This window comes from Ranitomeya variabilis, chromosome 4, assembly GCF_051348905.1.
Source record: "Ranitomeya variabilis isolate aRanVar5 chromosome 4, aRanVar5.hap1, whole genome shotgun sequence".
NCBI classification, from domain to species: domain Eukaryota; kingdom Metazoa; phylum Chordata; class Amphibia; order Anura; family Dendrobatidae; genus Ranitomeya; species Ranitomeya variabilis.
This window is the reverse complement of record NC_135235.1, coordinates 553,251,206-553,273,027: the sequence shown is the minus strand read 5'-3', so window position 1 is coordinate 553,273,027 and position 21,822 is coordinate 553,251,206. Positions and strand designations below refer to the sequence as shown.

Genomic DNA, 21,822 nt, shown 5'->3' with positions numbered 1-21,822 from the left:
CACGGCACTCCGGGTATCTGAGAGGTGCTCAAGTTAGGTATCCAACCCGTAGTAAATCAAAAAATATACTTGGCACTCAAGAGAATTTTTGTAGTGAAGTCAAAACATCATTTATTCAGTGCATCCAGTTCAACATGAACGTTTTCGGTCCAAACATAGGACCTTCATCAGACAGGATTTTTGAATACTGTAATATATACATACAAAAAAATATATTTTTTAGAGACAAAATTCATGATGCACTCTGAGCATACAATGTATTGTATTCAAAAGACATGAAATACAGAAAATCAAATGTCATTAGCAAGGTGATCAGACAACAACAGTGACGGATTTAGGTGAATCCTGACAAGTAGCGTGAGATGTGAGCTTCTTATTGGAGAAACCGGGAGCTGTGCCTGTGTTTGGTAAGAGGATTACGAAAGGGTGCCCATGCTGGGTATGGGCAAGGGCCTGCCAGAGTAGGGAGATAATGGTGAAATTACCCCTGAATCATGCAGGGTGAGCTGCCTAAAACACAAGAACACAGATACGTAAAACATGTAACAATACATGAATATACAACCAAAAGTATACTAAAACATCGAGCTGCCGTGTGTTAGAGTGAGTAACGAGGTATATAGCGTGTGTGACCACCGGACCTGTGTATACACCCCAAAGAATCAAGATGGCTGCCAAACCACATCATGCTGTGTGTAGATGTAAGCAGTCCCCCCACTCGGAGTAATTCTGTTATATACCTGGAATACACAGTGTGTCTGTATGGGCCCACGTGAGGAGCCAGTGTCAGACAAAATCCAGGAGGTATGGTCCCGCCTATGGAGAAGGACATATTGCGGCAAATGTGAGTGCATGCCCGTAGGAACTATAGAGGACCTCCTGGTAAGTCTAGGGCAGAGGGACAAATTACCTTATGCAGTATGTGAGAATGCGCTGCCAGAGGGCGAGATGCTCGCTGATGCAGAGAGCGCTGCAAGATATGAAGATGGTGCCAAATAACTAGTCTAGGCACGTTAGGTAAAGTCACAAGGAATTGCCAATAAGAACTATAGAGGAGCTATCATAGACTGAGGGACACAGTACCTTATGCAATGGACGGGTCTGGGCTGCAGAGGGGCGAGGTACTCGCTGTGGATGAGAGTGCTGCAGAGGATAAAGGGGGTGCTAATGAGATGAGCAATCCGGGTATGGGTAAGGGGAGCAGGAGTGTGGCAGAGCGCTATTTTACCTGATGCTGCAGTAGAGAAAGGCGCCGTACAGAGTGTCCTCCTGGAGACGCTGGTGTTCCAGCGTTACTTCCGGGTTTATGGGCGCCGACAGGGGGTCAGCTGACCCGCTGCGTCATCGGCGTCACCTGACTGTGTCGGCCGCGCATGCGCAGACTGGGGGAGAGCGCTGGGGAGATCTGCAGGCCAAATGATGCCTGTGTGTGTCACATAGAGTGTGCTGATAGCGCCGCACAGCTATAATGTTAAAGCCGCAAAAGGGGGTAGATTTAGTGGACACTGCAGTATGTAAATGAGAAGAAAATGAGAACTGGTAATGAAGTGTAAAGGACAGCAGAGGTGCTGTATCTAGGAGTTACAAGCACGTATAAGGGGTAGACAAGTAAACACCCCGGGGCAATCCCATTGGTGGTCACACAACTGTAATATAGAGACAAAGCTAATACTCTATATTAAAACGGCATGGTGTGGAAATACTATACCATGTGAAGGATAGTCGGTGCTCAGTGCATAGTGGTGCAGCTAACGATTCTGTGAGGATATAAAGGAAAAGAAGAAGTTAATATAACTTATACAGCATAAATTGAAATCACAATGCAGTATACACAGCAATTTTACAAGAAAGCTGAGACGTCGTAGTCCCTATTCAGTCCCTTAGGTTCTAAAGTCTGCAGCGTGTAGATCCAGAAAGCTTCCCTTTTCTGGAGCATTTTGGTACGGTTCTGACCTCTCCTAGGGGTATCGACTTGCTCCAGAACCTGGAACCGGAGCTGAGCGATGCTGTGGTTTTGTTCAGAAAAATGATGTGGGAGGGGGAGATGTGTTTTTTTACATCTGATCGTGGACTTATGTTGAGCCACTCTATCCCTCACCATCTGAGTGGTTTCCCCCACGTAGGCTAAACCACATGGGCACTTGATAAGATATACCACAAACGTGGATTCACAAGTATAAAATCCTTTAATGGGAATTGCCTTGCCCGTTTGTGGGTGATAAATAGAGGAGCCCCTCTGTATGTTGCCACACTGAAGGCAATTCAAGCAGGGGAATGTCCCCTGTCTTTGAGTTTGTAGGAAAGTCTGCCTGGGGACCATTGTGCTTGACCCAACGTCAGCCTTGACAAGTCTATCTTTAAGGTTTTTTGCTCGTTTAAAGCAGGGGAGGAACGGTCTCGTGAATTCTGGGATATCAGGATAGCTCTTTGTTAGGATATTCCAGTGTTTTTTGATGGTAGACTGTACTAAAGCCGAGAATGGATGGAAAGTGGAAACAAAAGGAATCCTCTTTTGGTTGTCCTTGGGTCTAGTGTTGGATAGATTTCTTCTGGCCTCTGTCAGGACCCCCCGGGGATAACCCCTCTCTAGGAACTTGTGCTCCATATCAGTCAGTCTAACTTTTTTAATTTCCATATCAGAGACAATCCTCTCTACCCTGTGGAATTGCGATTTTGGAATCGAGTTTTTAACCGAGGGTGGGTGACAGCTGGTGAAATGTAGGAGGCTATTACGGTCAGTGGGCTTGGTGAATAGGTCAATTGCTAGGGTGCCATCCCTCTCCTTGTAAACCAGGGTATCCAGAAAGCTGATCCTATGTGTGTCGTGTTGAATAGAGAATTTAAGTTCGGGCCAGATGTTATTGATATGCTGGTCAAAAACAAGGAGCGACTCAATAGGGCCGTCCCAGACGCAGAATATATCGTCGATATATCTCCGCCATACCTTGCAATGGTCTTTGAAGAGGGGATGGTCGTACACGTAGTCGCTTTCAAAGGCAGCCATATACGCCACGGCATAAGGGGGTGCCACGTTCGCGCCCATTGCAGTGCCTTGTTGCTGGGCATAAAAGGTATCCTGACACATAAAATAATTTTCTTTAAGTACCAAACCTAAAAGGTCAGCGCAGAGATGACGTATTTTAAAGTCTACCTTGTTGTCGCTCAGAAGTCTGTCCGTGGCTGCCATACCTTTTTCATGCACTATTGACGTGTAGAGACTATTAACGTCCCAGGTGATTAGCAAGGAGGAAGAGGACATAGGGCCCAAGGATCTAATGACCTGTATGAAGTCATTAGTGTCCAACACAAAGGAGCGTGTGGTTTTAACTAGAGGTGTTAAGATTTTTTCAAGTACCATAGATAGAGGAGACAGGACTGAGTCAGTCAAGGAGACAATGGGCCTGCCTGGTGGTTTGTTCAGTCTTTTGTGAATTTTAGGCAGGACGTAGAATATGGGGGTGATAGGGTCTTTTTTGATCAGAAAGTCCCTCATTTTACTGTCGATCGTACCTGTTTGGAAATGAAAATCTATAACGGGTGCAATTTGTTGGACCAGTCGATTAAGGGGATTGTGGGGTATTACCTTGTAAACCGTGGTGTCACTTAACTGTCTAGTGATCTCCTCAATGTAGTCAGTCCTGTCCATAACCACTGTCGCCCCGCCCTTATCAGCTGGTTTGATTACAAGAGACTTATCAGACGCTAGTTGCTCCAAAGAGAGTTTCTCCAGGTGTGAAAGATTAGTCTGGAACTGGAATCTCCCCCGGTCCATATTGCGGGTCAACGTGTAGATGTCTCTTTCAACAAGGGAAACAAAAGTTTCCACTGGTGGGTTCGATCGTGGAGGCATGTATCCACTTTGGCTTCGTAGCCCTAGATCGTGAAGTTCAAGTAGGGTCTTATCCTGCCTTGGAGGATTCAATGTGGGAGGCAGTTGCGAAAAATGGACACGCAGTCTGAGGTTCCGAAAAAACCTCTGGAGGTCCATATTAAGCTCAAACGAGTTGAACTTATACATTGGGCAGAAGGAAAGACCTTTCTGGAGTACAGCCAGTTGATGAGTGTCCAGGGTTTTTGAGGAAATGTTGACTACCAGAGGGAGATCCTTACCTGCGAGCGTGTCGCCATCTGGTTTCTGTTTTCCACGGCGGCATTGGCCCCCCCGCCTCGTCTTCCCCTTTGACGGCCACGACTGTGTCCTAAAAAAGAAGAAGAGTGGAAAGTGGAAGAGTTTGAGGTGCCAGGTCTGCTGTCGACAGAGCCAGATGAGCTTAAAGAGCTGTGTCGTCTGGAGGAATGCCGAGTATCTCGCCATTGATAGACCCGGTTCTGCAGATAGTCCTCGGTGTCCCGTAAAAATTTTGATCGTTTCCTCTTTTCCACTTCCACCCTGTGTGTTTTTAGAAGATCTTGATTCTTCAGTTTGAGTTCCTGGTACTCTTCCTGTGGCATGGTGCTGATCAATTGGTTTTCTATGGCACTTATTTGAGTGTTCACCGTTTCCAGGTTCTTTTGGAGGTAAGAAAGAGTCAGAGTCATAAGATCTGCAGAACATTTGTTCAGGATGTGTTCGAACTTAGTGCAATAATCTTTATCTTCCCTAAAAAAAGTTGGTTGTAGAGAGACCCTCAGGCCCCGTGGGATCCTCTGGACTCGGAGGTACTCAGCTATTGTGATGATATGTAGTTCTAGGTTAACCGCTCGTCTGGACTCACGCTCCAGGTCACGGTTCTTTAATTCTTTAGTAGGGATTTGAAGAAAGTCGTTGGGTGCGGTCACTTTGGAAAGGATATCTGCCACTTCTGTTGCGTTGAAGGAGAAGGTTTCACTTGACATCGTCCCAGGTGCTCGTGAAAGGATCCAATATATAGTATAGTAGAACACGGCACTCCGGGTATCTGAGAGGTGCTCAAGTTAGGTATCCAACCCGTAGTAAATCAAAAAATATACTTGGCACTCAAGAGAATTTTTGTAGTGAAGTCAAAACATCATTTATTCAGTGCATCCAGTTCAACATGAACGTTTTCGGTCCAAACATAGGACCTTCATCAGACAGGATTTTTGAATACTGTAATATATACATACAAAAAAATATATTTTTTAGAGACAAAATTCATGATGCACTCTGAGCATACAATGTATTGTATTCAAAAGACATGAAATACAGAAAATCAAATGTCATTAGCAAGGTGATCAGACAACAACAGTGACGGATTTAGGTGAATCCTGACAAGTAGCGTGAGATGTGAGCTTCTTATTGGAGAAACCGGGAGCTGTGCCTGTGTTTGGTAAGAGGATTACGAAAGGGTGCCCATGCTGGGTATGGGCAAGGGCCTGCCAGAGTAGGGAGATAATGGTGAAATTACCCCTGAATCATGCAGGGTGAGCTGCCTAAAACACAAGAACACAGATACGTAAAACATGTAACAATACATGAATATACAACCAAAAGTATACTAAAACATCGAGCTGCCGTGTGTTAGAGTGAGTAACGAGGTATATAGCGTGTGTGACCACCGGACCTGTGTATACACCCCAAAGAATCAAGATGGCTGCCAAACCACATCATGCTGTGTGTAGATGTAAGCAGTCCCCCCACTCGGAGTAATTCTGTTATATACCTGGAATACACAGTGTGTCTGTATGGGCCCACGTGAGGAGCCAGTGTCAGACAAAATCCAGGAGGTATGGTCCCGCCTATGGAGAAGGACATATTGCGGCAAATGTGAGTGCATGCCCGTAGGAACTATAGAGGACCTCCTGGTAAGTCTAGGGCAGAGGGACAAATTACCTTATGCAGTATGTGAGAATGCGCTGCCAGAGGGCGAGATGCTCGCTGATGCAGAGAGCGCTGCAAGATATGAAGATGGTGCCAAATAACTAGTCTAGGCACGTTAGGTAAAGTCACAAGGAATTGCCAATAAGAACTATAGAGGAGCTATCATAGACTGAGGGACACAGTACCTTATGCAATGGACGGGTCTGGGCTGCAGAGGGGCGAGGTACTCGCTGTGGATGAGAGTGCTGCAGAGGATAAAGGGGGTGCTAATGAGATGAGCAATCCGGGTATGGGTAAGGGGAGCAGGAGTGTGGCAGAGCGCTATTTTACCTGATGCTGCAGTAGAGAAAGGCGCCGTACAGAGTGTCCTCCTGGAGACGCTGGTGTTCCAGCGTTACTTCCGGGTTTATGGGCGCCGACAGGGGGTCAGCTGACCCGCTGCGTCATCGGCGTCACCTGACTGTGTCGGCCGCGCATGCGCAGACTGGGGGAGAGCGCTCTGCCACACTCCTGCTCCCCTTACCCATACCCGGATTGCTCATCTCATTAGCACCCCCTTTATCCTCTGCAGCACTCTCATCCACAGCGAGTACCTCGCCCCTCTGCAGCCCAGACCCGTCCATTGCATAAGGTACTGTGTCCCTCAGTCTATGATAGCTCCTCTATAGTTCTTATTGGCAATTCCTTGTGACTTTACCTAACGTGCCTAGACTAGTTATTTGGCACCATCTTCATATCTTGCAGCGCTCTCTGCATCAGCGAGCATCTCGCCCTCTGGCAGCGCATTCTCACATACTGCATAAGGTAATTTGTCCCTCTGCCCTAGACTTACCAGGAGGTCCTCTATAGTTCCTACGGGCATGCACTCACATTTGCCGCAATATGTCCTTCTCCATAGGCGGGACCATACCTCCTGGATTTTGTCTGACACTGGCTCCTCACGTGGGCCCATACAGACACACTGTGTATTCCAGGTATATAACAGAATTACTCCGAGTGGGGGGACTGCTTACATCTACACACAGCATGATGTGGTTTGGCAGCCATCTTGATTCTTTGGGGTGTATACACAGGTCCGGTGGTCACACACGCTATATACCTCGTTACTCACTCTAACACACGGCAGCTCGATGTTTTAGTATACTTTTGGTTGTATATTCATGTATTGTTACATGTTTTACGTATCTGTGTTCTTGTGTTTTAGGCAGCTCACCCTGCATGATTCAGGGGTAATTTCACCATTATCTCCCTACTCTGGCAGGCCCTTGCCCATACCCAGCATGGGCACCCTTTCGTAATCCTCTTACCAAACACAGGCACAGCTCCCGGTTTCTCCAATAAGAAGCTCACATCTCACGCTACTTGTCAGGATTCACCTAAATCCGTCACTGTTGTTGTCTGATCACCTTGCTAATGACATTTGATTTTCTGTATTTCATGTCTTTTGAATACAGAATCCCACAATGTCTGTCTGCTATTTCATCCTTCTTCTCCGCTAGATTTCTAAAACTTAATATGGACAAAACAGAATTCATCATCTTTCCCCCATCTCACTTGACTCCCCCAACAGACCTATCCATTAAAGTAAATGGCTGCCCACTCTCCCCAGTCCCACAAGCTCGCTGCCTTGGGGTAATCCTTGCGGTGAGTTTAAACGTGAGCACTGCTGACGTAGGTGCACGGGTAGGCTCCCACACCCTATGACTAAGCAATATAAAACCCGGCACTCAACTTCAATATGGCTGCTGTAAGGTTTATTGTGTAGTATCAACAATAAAACGTTTCGGTCCTGTGGACCTTCCTCAGTTACTACATTGTGAGAACAATAAAGAAATAAACATAATCATTCAACAAAAGTGAAAAACACTAAACAAAAAAACATAGGTATATACAACTATATGTACAAGGCATGGAAATGGTCATGTATCAGGGGGAACATGTACAGTATAACGCTTGGAGACCGAGGCATACCTAATTATGAGGTGAGTAGAGAGAAGGCTTCTTTGCCAATAGAGCCCTATTGGTGTGACTATAAAGACAAAAAGAAGAAGGAGGAGAGTGGTGGCTTTACTGAGCTGCGGGCTGGTGTGGTCCAGTGATCCTTCTGCACTAGCCCAATGGTGAGTACCTTAATGCCCAGAAACACTCCTGGTTACAGCGTTGAGGCTGGAAAATAATAAAGGACAAAGTCCTTGTGAGTCGGAGTGCGCCGTATGGCGGAGTCCGGTGGGCGTGGCTAATTACCGATATGGTGGAGCCGCTATGAATGCTGCGTTCGTTACCTGTGCTGTGTCCGGGTGTAGACGCGGTGTCCACCGCTAGTCTCAATCCTATACCGGAGTGAAGTAGACCGGTGTGAGCGCTCATTTATGTGAGTGGCGTGGAGCGCCGGAAAAGACGCACCGGAAGTGCGTCATCGGACTGTCGTGACTGGCAGTCAAAGGGCGCCCAATGGGAAAAGCCTGGAGTGTGGTTATGGGCGGGACTGTGCGTGAATGTAGTTGCCCAGCAGTAAGTAGAAAGCAAATAGAAAGCAAAGTCCGGTATTGTAGGTGGAGCTGTAAACAGAACATTGCGCAATAGATGGTGATGGTGGATCCTAGATTTATAGCGATGAGAGGTGCTCTTAAGGTGGTGATCGAGTGTCCATCTCAGTGGTGAGAGGCGAAGACTCAGTAAAGGCGGCTCTAGGAGAATAGACAAAGATGTTAATAGGGTGTCCTAATATACATAAAATATTCATAAAATATAGAATACATCCAAGTCGCTGGTGAACAATATGGTACAGTATGATATTAGAGCCTATACGGAGAGGTGTCACATCAAACACAAACCAGGTGGCAAGAAGAGCACAGCTGCAGCGATAATGCAATCCCTTAATCAAAACCGGGGATGTTGTTTGACATCATAATACAGAGAGCTGCGGATACAAACAATCTGGTGATGAACAACATTGTACAGTGTTAAGTTACAGCATATACAGATAGGTATACACCTCCCAAACAGCAAGGAGTATTAATTGCAGAGATTATGCAGTCTCTTTATTGGCCCAGGGCTAAAAAACTTGAGTTGTAATCTTCTAGTAACCCCAAGCGGGGCTTCCTTTGGTGGATATTGTTTTTGGATTTACTGATTGAAAGCCAAGAGGTCATAGTCTCTATTAAGACCTTTGGGGTGTAGGGTATCAAGAGTGTGGATCCAATACGCCTCCCGGCGTTTGAGGATAGCTATCTTGTCCCCCCTCTCCTTGGTGTCTCCACCTGTTCTATTACTAAGAATTTGAGTTGGGAGATGTTATGTCCCATAGTGATGAAGTGTTGTGGGATGGGTAACAATGTATTCCTGCATCTGATGGTCGACTTATGCTTAGAGATCCGTTCTCGTATTCGCTGAGTGGTCTCCCCCACGTACATAAGTCCGCATGGACACTTGATAAGGTAAATGACGTGTGTGGAGTCACACGTGTAGTACTGTTTAATAGGGAAATTCTTGCCCGAGTGTGGATGGTTAAAGCAACTGCCCCTGAGTACATTGCTGCATTGGGCGCAGTGAAGGCATGGGAAAGTACCATATTTTGGGTTTTGTAAGAACCGTTGTTTGGGGTATTGTTTGCCTGTTCCCAAGTCTGCGCGAATGAGGGTATCTCTGATGTTCCTTGCCCTCCTGAAGCAGGGGAGAAAGGGTTCCCTAAACTCCCTGATGTTGGGATGGGCAGTAGCCAGAAGGTGCCAGTGCTGGCGGATTTTCCTGTGCAATATGTACGCATACGGATGAAAAGAATGCACGGATGGGATTCGGTCTTTTTTCTGTCTCATTTCTCTAGGGGTTCCTTCTGTGTCATCCAGAATGGATGTTGGGTAGCCCCTAGTACGGAACTTGGTTTTTATTTCAGAGACCCGTTGTGCCCGCAGATTCTCATCTGACACGATGCGGGCTACCCTCTGGATCTGAGACCTAGGGATGGACCTTTTGACTGCCTGCGGGTGCAGGCTATCGTAATGGAGTAGGCTGTTCCGGTCCGTGTCCTTTGTATGCAAGTCTGTGCTCAGAACACCATTTGGGTCCTTGATCACGGTTGTGTCTAGGAAGTTCATCCTATAGAGGTCATGGGCTATTGTGAATGTGATACCGGGCCATGAAACATTGAGAAATTCGAAGAATTGTAGCAAGGACTCCAATGAGCCTCCCCAGACGCAAAAAATGTCGTCAATATAGCGTTTTCACAACAGTGCGTTGTCCTTGAATAGTGTGTTGGGGTAAATATGGCTTTCCTCGAAGTCTGCCATGTAACAGTTTGCGTACGGGGGCGCTACATTGGAGCCCATTGCGGTCCCGCGTGTCTGTAGGAAGAACTCATCCTGAAACAGGAAGTGGTTGGAATCAAGCACTACTGTGAGAAGATCTATACATAGGGCAATTTGTCTGTGATCTGTCCCTGCCATTGTTAGAAGTTTTTCCACAGAGTTGATGCCCTCCGTGTGTGGTATCGAAGTATATAGATCTTTGACATCTAGAGACACCAGTATGGCATCCGATGGAATGTGCCCCATTGAGCGTATGATGTTAAGGAAGGCCCCTGTGTCGAGGAGATATGACCGTGTGGAGCGAATATGCGGGGTCAATACTTTCTCTAAAAAAATAGAGATGGGGGACAAAATAGAATTTGTGGCGGCCACGATGGGGCGTCCTGGGGGATGTTCCAAGTTTTTGTGTATCTTAGGGAGTATGTGGAACACCGGGGTGACCGGATGTTCAATGGTGAGGAAGACACATGTTTTCATGTCTAAAACCCCCATCTCGGTGTACCTCTTAAGAATATTGGAAATCCTATTGCGAATGGAATCAGTGGGGTTGGATTCAAGTTTATGGTAGACCGTGGAGTTGTTGAGTTGTCTTAATGCCTCCTTCAGGTAATCTTTCTTGTCCATAATAACTATAGCTCCCCCCTTGTCCGCGGGTTTAATTATCAGACTAGTGTCTGATTGTAATGACCGTAGAGCTTGTTGCTCTGTGTTGGTGAGATTAGATGGATAATGGAGATGGCCCCTCTCCTCCTTCTTCTTTTTGTCTTTATAGTCACACCAATAGGGCTCTATTGGCAAAGAAGCCTTCTCTCTACTCACCTCATAATTAGGTATGCCTCGGTCTCCAAGCGTTATACTGTACATGTTCCCCTTGATACATGACCATTTCCATGCCTTGTACATATAGTTGTATATACCTGTTTTTTTGTTTAGTTTTTTTCACTTTTGTTGAATGATTATGTTTATTTCTTTATTGTTCTCACAATGTAGTAACTGAGGAAGGTCCACAGGACCGAAACGTTTTATTGTTGATACTACACAATAAACCTTACAGCAGCCATATTGAAGTTGAGTGCCGGGTTTTATATTGCTTGGGGTAATCCTTGACACTGATCTCTCCTTCAAACCACATATCCAAGCCCTTTCCACTTCCTGCAGTCTCCAACTCAAAAATATTTTCCAGATCCGTACATTCCTCAACCAAGAATCTGCAAAAACCCTAGTCCATTCCCTCATCATCTTCCGCCTTGACTACTGCAACCTCCTGCTCTGTGGCCTCCCCTCTAACACTCTTGCACCTCTCAAATCTATTCTAAACTCTGCTGCCCGACTAATCCACCTGTCCCCCCCACTATTCCCCGGCCTCTCCCCTCTGTCAATCTCTGCACTGGCTCCCATTACCCAAAGACTGCAGTTCAAAACCCTAACCATGGGATACAAAGCTATCCACAACCTGTCTCCTCCATACATCTGTGACCTCGTCTCCCGGTACTTTCCTGCATGCAACCTCCGATCCTCACAAGATCTCCTTCTCTACTCTCCTCTTATCTTTTCCCACAATCGCATACAAGATTTCTCCCGCGCATCCCCCATGCTCTGGAACTCTCTACCACAACACAACAGACTCTCGCCTACCATCGAAACCTTCAAAAAGAACCAGAAGACCCACCTCTTCCGACAAGCCAACAGCCTGCAGTAACCACCGATCCACCAAACCACTGCATGACCAGCTCTGCCCTCACCTACTGTATTCTCACCCATCCCTTGTAGATTGTGAGCCCTCGCGGGCAGGGTCCTCTCTCCTCATGTACCAGTCGTCACTTGTATTGATTAAGATTGTACTTGTCTTTATTATGTATACCCCTCCTCATATGTAAAGCACTATGGAATAAATAGCGCTATAATAATAAATAATAATAATATTGTCTCACAGTGATCCAAAGTTTGTATAATTAGCCCTAACACACAAATCTCTATCTACAGTATATACAATACCATGTAAAAGTTTTAAGCAAGTAAGGAAAAAATGCTGCAAAGTACGAATGTTTTAAGATATAGAAGTGAAAAGAGTTTATTTTCATCAATCAGCAAAATGCAAAGTAAATAACAGAGAAATCTAAATCAAGTCAATATCTAGTGTGACCGCCCTTTGCCTTCAAAATAGCACCAATTCTTCTCATTACACTAGCATAAAATAAGGGATGTTGTAGAATTAAAGTCAGGTGTATGAGTAATCAATTATACCTAACGATCATCACTAGTGTTGAGCATTCCGATACCGCAAGTATCGGGTATCGGCCGATACTTAGCGGTATCGGAATTCCGATACCGAGATCCGATACTTGCCGCGTATCGGATACCGGAATCGGAAGTTCCCAGGATTCAAACTGCACAAATTTGTACGAAATCAGCCAATGAGAATGATTCCAAGTGTGGGCACATCCTGTTCAGCATGGAGGGCCTGAAACTACTGGCAAGGCTGTGATTGGCTGCTGAAATGATGTCATGATGCAGTTTAAAAGTCTCTGGCGCCATTTTGCGCTCACTCTGCTGTGAATTCAGTTAGTGACAGGACGCTGTTTGCTGACTGAGGGCCAGTTTAGAGATAGCGATTTGCTTCTTTGTGCTTTTCAAAGGCTAATTTAACAACCGCTGTGTTCACCTACTAATCACCTTGCTTTTGCCTTGTAGCGCTGTTTTCACAGCGATCTGCAAGGTGTGTGTGTGTGTGTGTGTGTGTGAGTGCAGCCCACTCTCTAGTCTGAGTGCAGCCATAGGCCATCCATAGCTGGTTGTATTCAGTTCAGGGAGGGTGGTTCATTGCCTCATACTGTTCTTTTTTTTTTTTTTTCAAGTAGTGTAGTCTGCTGCTCATTTTTTTTAAAAAATCCTATTAGTGTCTTTCCACCCGTCTCCAGCTAACTTGTGGAAAAACACTACATAGGATAACGTAGAGGAGGGTTTTTGGGCCTTGCAGCGCCGTTTACGGCTGTCTGCACGGTCTCCGTGTGACTGCAGCTCGCCCTGTAGTCTGTGAGCAGCCATAGCCTGGTTGTCTCCAGCTCAGGGTTCTTCACTGCGTCATACCGTAAAATCAATTTTCCTTTTGTTTTAAGTAGTGCAGGCTGCTGCACATTTTTTCAAAAAATTCCTATTAGTGTCTTTCCACCCGTCTCCAGCTAACTTGTGGAAAAACACTACATAGGATAACGTAGAGGAGGGTTTTTGGGCCTTGCAGCACCGTTTACGGCTGTCTGCACGGTCTCCGTGTGACTGCAGCTCGCCCTGTAGTCTGTGAGCAGCCATAGCCTGGTTGTCTCCAGCTCAGGGTTCTTCACAGCGTCATACCGTAAAAACAATTTTCCTTTTGCTTTAAGTAGTGCAGGCTGCTGCACATTTGTTCAAAAAATTCCTATTAGTGTCTTTCCACCCGTCTCCAGCTAACTTGTGGAAAAACACTACATTGGATAACGTAGAGGAGGGTTTTTGGGCCTTGCAGCGCCGTTTACGGCTGTCTGCACGGTCTCCGTGTGACTGCAGCTCGCCCTGTAGTCTGTGAGCAGCCATAGCCTGGTTGTCTCCAGCTCAGGGTTCTTCACTGCGTCATACCGTAAAAACAATTTTCCTTTTGTTTTAAGTAGTGCAGGCTGCTGCACATTTTTTCAAAAAATTCCTATTAGTGTCTTTCCACCCGTCTCCAGCTAATTTGTGGAAAAACACTACATAGGATAACGTAGAGGAGGGTTTTTGGGCCTTGCAGCGCCGTTTACGGCTGTCTGCACGGTCTCCGTGTGACTGCAGCTCGCCCTGTAGTCTGTGAGCAGCCATAGCCTGGTTGTGTCCAGCTCAGGGTTCTTCACTGCGTCATACCGTAAAAACAATTTTCCTTTTGTTTTAAGTAGTGCAGGCTTCTGCACATTTTTTCAAAAAATTCCTATTAGTGTCTTTCCACCCGTCTCCAGCTAACTTGTGGAAAAACACTACATAGGATAACGTAGAGGAGGGTTTTTGGGCCTTGCAGCGCCGTTTACGGCTGTCTGCACGGTCTCCGTGTGACTGCAGCTCTCTCTGTTGTCAGTTCAGCCCCCAAAAAATAAATAAATAATAAAGTTCACCAAACACACCAGTGACACCACTTTACATTTGTGTAGGCCACTGTCACGATATGGTATGAAATATCATAAGTTAGTTTCTTGCTAGCATGCGGGGGCTAAAACCCCCCTCTCTCTTTTTCTCTTTCCTTCCCTGTGTTTCGATCTGTCTGTGTAGAAGAGCTTGCCTTGTGGGGGAGTTTTATTGACGAAAGGTATTTACGACTGGCATAGCTGCAAGGGAAATTTGTACTAGCAGGAACTGTTAGAGAAACTTCTAGAACCATGCGGTCCTTTGTTCTGTTATTGTGAGATATTAGACAAACTATTTAGGATAGTAGAATGATAAATACATATTCTTGATCTCCATCGAAGCATCTACCCATCACTCTAAACACAGTCGTCTAACTCCATCGGGGGAAGAAGTAGGGATTGCTCTGTAAATAATAGGACATATTTGATCTCATAAGAAAGCTCATGTTAATACAAGCTGAATGCTGGGTGTGATATGATTCTGATATGTACTGGAACGGAGTTATAAGCATTAGACCAATTTGTATTCAAAGTACTCAGACTGAAAGGTAGGAGGATCTGGAAAAGCCAGCCCTTTCTGTGAGGTCACAGGCTGTAGGTTATAAAGTTGCTGGCAGGCTTCCAGGGGGGGAGTTGTGAGTTTTTACCTGAAGCGACCAGACTGCGAGTGCCAATGCACTGGGATAGATGGAAAGCTCTCCTAGCCTAGCCTGCAATGCAATGATCTGAGAATATGTGAGTGTTACCTTTTCTTCCTTTAATCCTTTTATTTTCATAATTACCTTGTACATATTTGCAATTGTCTCATTTGTAACATCTTTGTAAAATATTTTATAAACACTGCCTAAAAATCATTTATGGAGTATAATATTTAATACTAGTTCGTTCTTCCTGCCCTAAACCGTACCCTGTCTCTGAAGGGAATTACGCTACTATTTTGGGGGTTAGCTCCGGACCTGTTTGATCGGAGCTGGTGGCAGCTTACCGTGTGCCGGCTTTTTGGGGGGGTCACTGTAGCGACTGCGGCTTGATAATTATTGTTCCTGCCTGAGTGGGAGTAGTTATCGCGTTGCTGCAGTGCGCCCAATAGCCAGTACATAGCAGGCAGCCTTTCTGGCGACTAATTACCCCAGGTGCAGTACCTAATCTGACCTGAGAGTAAGGGGGGCGCCAGAGAGCTGCAAGTGTTAAGTGGAACTGTAAGCGGGATAGACACAAATCCCTGCAGTTCATGGTATACTGAAGAGCAGTGGGATACCTAAAATAAGCCCCTGCTGTAAACTAAGAGGTCAATAGCCTCGTGTGTGTTTTTTTTCATCACATTGTGGCAGTGGAGGGATAACTAGGATAAGCCCCCCTGCACATGTGATAGCCGTCTGCTGGTCTAAAGTCACCCCAATCCGTGACATATTGTGGGCAGCGGCTAAGGGATCTTGACAATTGGTGACAGTCACGGTGTGAATCGTGACATATTGGTGGCAAGGCGGTGGGATATTAGAGCATTAGTGATTTGGTTTGAGCAATCATTCCTCTCACTAAAAACTTGCAGAAAGTTCTTGCGAGAACTCTGCGCAAATAAGTTTGGAGAACGAACTCAGTGTTTATTAGTTGTGAGACAATTGTGTACTGGTAATTATCCCCTCCCTTTCTCTTTGTTTTTCTATTCTCTCTTTTATTTGGCAACCATGGTTGGGCTAGGAGAAGCCTTTTATGAACAGCAGACCAGAGACACCCTTGTTGCCTTATGCAAGTCACAGCACATTGACTATGCAAGCAAAAGCAAAAGCGAACTGGTCGCAGCCCTGATGCAATGGGAAGCCGCTCTAGACCACTCACAGAGCCCAGAGGCCGCAGAAGCCGGCGCAAGCGAACATGGTGCTGCCGCAGAGGTCCAACCACAGAATACGGGCCCTACTGGCAACCAAGGGGGCGCAGACCTCCTCCTGCAGCTGGCTCTGCAACAATGCCCCGCAGATGACCTAGAGAGACGTCTGCAGCTGATCCAGCAATACCAAGAGCGAGCCGAGCGAGAGGCCCGAGCAGAGCGAGAGGCCCAGCGAGCCGAGCGAGAGGCCCGAGCAGAGCGAGAGGCCCAGCGAGCCGAGCGAGAGGCCCAAGCGCAGCGGGAGTACCAGCTGCAGATGGCCCAACTGCAAATGCAGCGGTCGCCTCAGAGCCGTGAGCCCAGCAGCGCTCAGACACCAAAGCCCCGGCCCGACCACTTTCCGGTTATGGAAAAGGATGGGGACTTGGACACTTTTCTGTGGGCCTTTGAGAAAGCCTGCAGGCAGTACCAGCTGCCTACACAAGAATGGGCACGGTATCTGACACCAGGGCTGAGAGGAAAAGCTCTGGAAGCGTTTGCTGCACTCCCTCAAGAACAAGATGGTGACTATGAGGCCATCAAGCAGGCTCTGATAGCCAAGTACCAGCTTACACCCGAGGTGTACCGTAAAAAGTTTCGGACCCTCCAACGTGGCCCACACGACAGTTACAGTGATGTGGTGCATGGACTGGGGACCCACTTTGACCAGTGGACCCAAGGACTGTCAGTGACCACCTTTGCACAGCTGCGAGACCTGATGATCAAAGACCAGTTCTTCCGTCTTTGCCCAACTGAGGTGCGACAGTTCGTGATGGACAGAGAACCCAAAGACGTGACGAAAGCAGCGCAGATTGCCGATGCCTATGAGGCCAACCGTAGATCGGAAGTGCGGAAGCCAGTCACCTCCAGCTGGAGAGGGGGTAAGCCTGCATCCAACGCCAGTACCCCTGCCAGCCAACACACCAGAGGTCCTGTCCCCGTGGCCAACAGCACCAGACCTACCACCGAACTTCGCCAGTGTTACCACTGCAGGCAGACTGGACACCTCAGTCACCAATGTCCAGCCAAGCAGAAGAACCCCTCATCCCAGGCCCCAGGGCCTAATGCAGCTGTTCTTTTGGTGGGTGGTGTGGTTGGGAGGGTGTGTGACAACGTACAACCCGTCACTGTGGGAGGTCGTGTTGCTACCGGCCTCAAGGACACCGGGGCTGAACGAACCCTCATCCGACCCGAACTGGCGGCCCCTGAAGAAATCATTCCGGGGAAAACCCTAACTGTCACTGGGATTGGGGGCATCAGCTGTCCCTTACCGATGGCCCGGGTTTTTATTGATTGGGGTGCCAGGAGCGGGGTGAAAGAAGTGGGGCTGTCTGATAATTTGCCCACTGATGTTTTGTTGGGGACTGATTTGGGGAGGTTGTTTGCATACTACGTCCCTGACACCCCTCCCCAATCTGCTAATAAGGGTAACGTTAACCCTGATGATGATGATGATGGGAAATCGCATGTGTTACCTGACCATGCTTTATCTTGTAATGATGCATCTGTTAACCATTTTTTCCCTAGGATTGATGGTGAAAATGTTGTACCTGTGCCAACTGTACCTGATAACGCTGTTTCTATGAAAGTTGATGTGTCCGTAGGTACAGGAGTGCTCAGCCACGTCGCTCTGCGGAGTGAGACGGCTGAGGAACCCCTAGCAGGGGCAAGTGTCGGTGCTACCGGAAATGGGGAAATACATGGGAACCGTGAGGAAGGTGATGCCAGGCAATTGACCAGTGCCACCGAGGAAGGTAACTGGCCCATAAGTAGCAATGCTCCTGAGGTAATGGGGGTGGATGGGGAGGTAGAGCCCATAGCAGCGTCGGCTGTTGGGTCTGTAGAAATCCCCGGGGAGACAGCCTACGTAGCTGCTGTCACCCGCAGTCAGAGTGCCCGGAACGCAGATAACTGTCTGCCTCCCGGACCCTCCTCAGTCATCAGTATGATTGAACCAGAGGTGGACCCAGAACAGGTCCCAGAGGGCTCCCGTGGGGAAGGGACCCTAACGTCACTTCTGGCTTCCCCTAGCCAGGAGTTTCAGGCCGCTCTGCACACAGATGCGAGCCTAGAGAGTTTGAGACAACTCGCCGGGACGTCATTCTCTGAAACTGATAAGGAGAAGGTGTTCTGGGAAGGAGGAAGGTTGTACCGGGAGACAGTACCCGGAGAATCACAAAAGGAGTGGTTGAGGGAAAGACAGCTGGTCGTCCCACAGCAATTCCGGGGTGAGTTGTTGCGGATTGCCCATGAGATCCCGCTAGCTGGACACTTGGGTATCAGCAAAACTAAGGCCCGGCTGTCTCAACACTTCTATTGGCCTAAGATGGGGACAGATGTGTCAAACTACTGCCGCTCCTGTGTCACCTGTCAAAGAGTGGGGAAGGCGGGGCCTGCTCTTAAGGCTCCCCTGATCCCTTTGCCAGTGATAGAGGAGCCTTTCCAGAGGATTGCGGTGGACATTGTGGGCCCGCTGGCCGTCTCCAGCAGCTCTGGAAAGCGATTTATTCTTACTGCGGTAGACTACGCTACCCGGTGCCCAGAGGCAGTAGCTCTGTCGTCAACTAGGGCAGATAAGGTGGCGGATGCCCTGTTGGCCATCTTTTCACGGGTAGGATTTCCCAGGGAAATGCTTACTGATCGAGGGACCCAATTTATGTCTCACCTAATGGAGGCTCTCTGTAAGAAAATGCAGGTGAAGCACCTGGTATCGAGTGCGTATCACCCACAGACCAATGGCTTGTGTGAACGTTTCAATGGTACCCTCAAGCAGATGCTACGCATGCTGGTTGAGACACAAGGGCGCGACTGGGAGCGGTACCTCCCACACATGCTATTCGCTTACAGAGAGGTTCCGCAGGCCTCGACGGGGATCTCCCCCTTTGAGCTCCTGTACGGCAGGCGAGTCCGGGGACCCCTTGGGTTGGTAAGAGAATCCTGGGAAGAGGAGCCGAACCCTTCTGAAGTGTCCATAGTGGAGTATGTCATGCGCTTCCGTGACAAGATGCAGACCTTGACGCAGTTGGTGCATGACAACATGACGCAGGCTCAGGCTGATCAGAAGCACTGGTACGACCAGAACGCCCGGGAGCGGACCTACCACGTGGGTCAAAAGGTGTGGGTGCTGGTTCCTGTACCAACGGATAAGCTTCAGGCAGCCTGGGAGGGCCCGTACGTCGTCCACCAACAGCTCAACCCGGTCACCTATGTGGTCACGCTTGACCACACTCGGGGTAGGCGAAAGGCCTTTCACGTCAACATGATGAAAGCTCATCACGAACGTGAACCTTTCGTCCTACCGGTCTGCAGCGCACCTGAAGAAGGAGAGGAAGACACCCTCCTGGACATGCTGGCCCAAGCCAAGGCCCGTGGGTCCATTGAGGACGTGGAGGTAAGCGCCTCGCTAGATGAACCACAGCGGTTGCAGTTGCAAACCATGCTGGAACCCTTCCGGGTCGTGTTCTCCAACCGGCCTGGAAGGACTGAGTTAGCCGTCCACGAGGTGGACACCGGGAATCACGCCCCACTACGGCGAACACCCTATCGAATCTCTGACCAGGTGCAGCAGATTATGTGCCAGGAGATCGATGAGATGTTACAGCTGGGGGTGATTCGACGGTCAAAGAGCGCGTGGGCCTCACCTGTAGTTCTCGTGCCAAAGAAGGACCGGACCACCCGGTTCTGCGTGGACTACAGGGGGCTCAACGCCATTACAGCCTCTGACGCGCACCCAATGCCGCGCATCGAAGAGCTGCTTGAGAAGCTAGCGGGCGCAAAATACCTGACAATAATGGATCTGAGTCGCGGATAGTGGCAGATTCCCCTGAGCCCCGAGGCGCAGGAGAAGTCCGCCTTTATCACGCCCTTTGGACTGTACGAGTCCACGGTCATGCCCTTCGGCATGAAGAATGCCCCTGCCACTTTCCAGCGGATGGTCAATCTCCTGCTTCAGGGACTGGAGAAGTACGCCGTGGCGTACTTAGATGACATTGCCATCTTCAGTCCCTCCTGGGATGAACACCTGCAGCATCTCGAGGAGGTGCTCGGGCGAATTCACCGAGCAGGACTGACTATCAAGCCGGGAAAGTGCCAGATGGGCATGAGGGAGGTTCACTACCTGGGGCACCGGGTAGGCGGAAACACCCTAAAACCAGAGCCTGACAAAGTGGGCGTGATCGTGAACTGGCCCACTCCCAGGACCAAGAAACATGTGATGTCCTTCCTGGGCACTGCAGGGTACTATAGGCGCTTCGTGCAGCACTATAGTAGCCTGGCAAAACCTTTGACGGACCTCACCAGGAAGAAGCTACCCCACATCGTCAACTGGACAGATGGCTGTGAGGGGGCCTTCCAGGCGTTGAAAACAGCACTGTGCAACGCCCCTGTGTTGAAAGCAGTCGACAGCAGTCGACCGTTCTTGGTACAGACCGACGCCAGCGAGTTTGGCCTTGGTGCTGTGCTCAGCCAGGTTGACTCGGAGGACCAAGAGCACCCCGTGTTGTACCTGAGCCGGAAACTTTTGCCGAGGGAAGTGGCCTACTCCACCATTGAGAAGGAGTGCCTGGCCATAGTCTGGGCCCTGCAGCGCTTGCAGCCCTACTTGTACGGTCGCACCTTCACCGTGGTGACCGACCACAACCCTCTGCGCTGGCTAAGCACCATGTGTGGAACCAATGGCAGGTTGCTGCGCTGGAGCCTTGCCCTTCAGCAATTTGACTTCACCATTAAACACAAAGCGGGCAGAGAGCATGGGAATGCAGATGGACTCTCCCGCCAGGGTGAACCCACGGAGGTGCGCATGGAGGCATACCGAGAGGTTCTGCCGCCGTAGCGCACGCCAAAAGGGGGAGGTGTCACGATATGGTATGAAATATCATAAGTTAGTTTCTTGCTAGCATGCGGGGGCTAAAACCCCCCTCTCTCTTTTTCTCTTTCCTTCCCTGTGTTTCGATCTGTCTGTGTAGAAGAGCTTGCCTTGTGGGGGAGTTTTATTGACGAAAGGTATTTACGACTGCCATAGCTGCAAGGGAAATTTGTACTAGCAGGAACTGTTAGAGAAACTTCTAGAACCATGCGGTCCTTTGTTCTGTTATTGTGAGATATTAGACAAACTATTTAGGATAGTAGAATGATAAATACATATTCTTGATCTCCATCGAAGCATCTACCCATCACTCTAAACACAGTCGTCTAACTCCATCGGGGGAAGAAGTAGGGATTGCTCTGTAAATAATAGGACATATTTGATCTCATAAGAAAGCTCATGTTAATACAAGCTGAATGCTGGGTGTGATATGATTCTGATATGTACTGGAACGGAGTTATAAGCATTAGACCAATTTGTATTCAAAGTACTCAGACTGAAAGGTAGGAGGATCTGGAAAAGCCAGCCCTTTCTGTGAGGTCACAGGCTGTAGGTTATAAAGTTGCTGGCAGGCTTCCAGGGGGGGAGTTGTGAGTTTTTACCTGAAGCGACCAGACTGCGAGTGCCAATGCACTGGGATAGATGGAAAGCTCGCCTAGCCTGCAATGCAATGATCTGAGAATATGTGAGTGTTACCTTTTCTTCCTTTAATCCTTTTATTTTCATAATTACCTTGTACATATTTGCAATTGTCTCATTTGTAACATCTTTGTAAAATATTTTATAAACACTGCCTAAAAATCATTTATGGAGTATAATATTTAATACTAGTTCGTTCTTCCTGCCCTAAACCGTACCCTGTCTCTGAAGGGAATTACGCTACTATT

General features: G+C 48.1%; 1 protein-coding gene across 3 annotated transcripts; it reads right to left on the bottom strand.

Moving 5' to 3' along the window:
• LOC143765720 (uncharacterized) lies at positions 1-6,261 on the bottom strand. 3 transcript variants are annotated; one of them, XM_077252686.1, is made up of 3 exons: positions 4,111-6,261; positions 1,709-1,757; positions 1-970 (listed from the first exon to the last, which is right to left on the bottom strand). In XM_077252686.1, exons 1-2 carry the CDS (start codon positions 4,834-4,836, stop codon positions 1,749-1,751), a joined length of 735 nt encoding a protein of 244 aa, XP_077108801.1. In that variant the 5' UTR covers positions 4,837-6,261; the 3' UTR covers positions 1-970; positions 1,709-1,748. The 3 variants fall into 3 exon arrangements, 2 of the variants coding, with proteins under 2 accessions (XP_077108801.1, XP_077108802.1); XM_077252687.1 differs by having other exon boundaries at positions 1-510; XR_013213450.1 differs by lacking the exon at positions 4,111-6,261 and having other exon boundaries at positions 1-510; positions 1,709-3,010.
• Between the last annotated feature and the right edge of the window lie 15,561 nt (positions 6,262-21,822).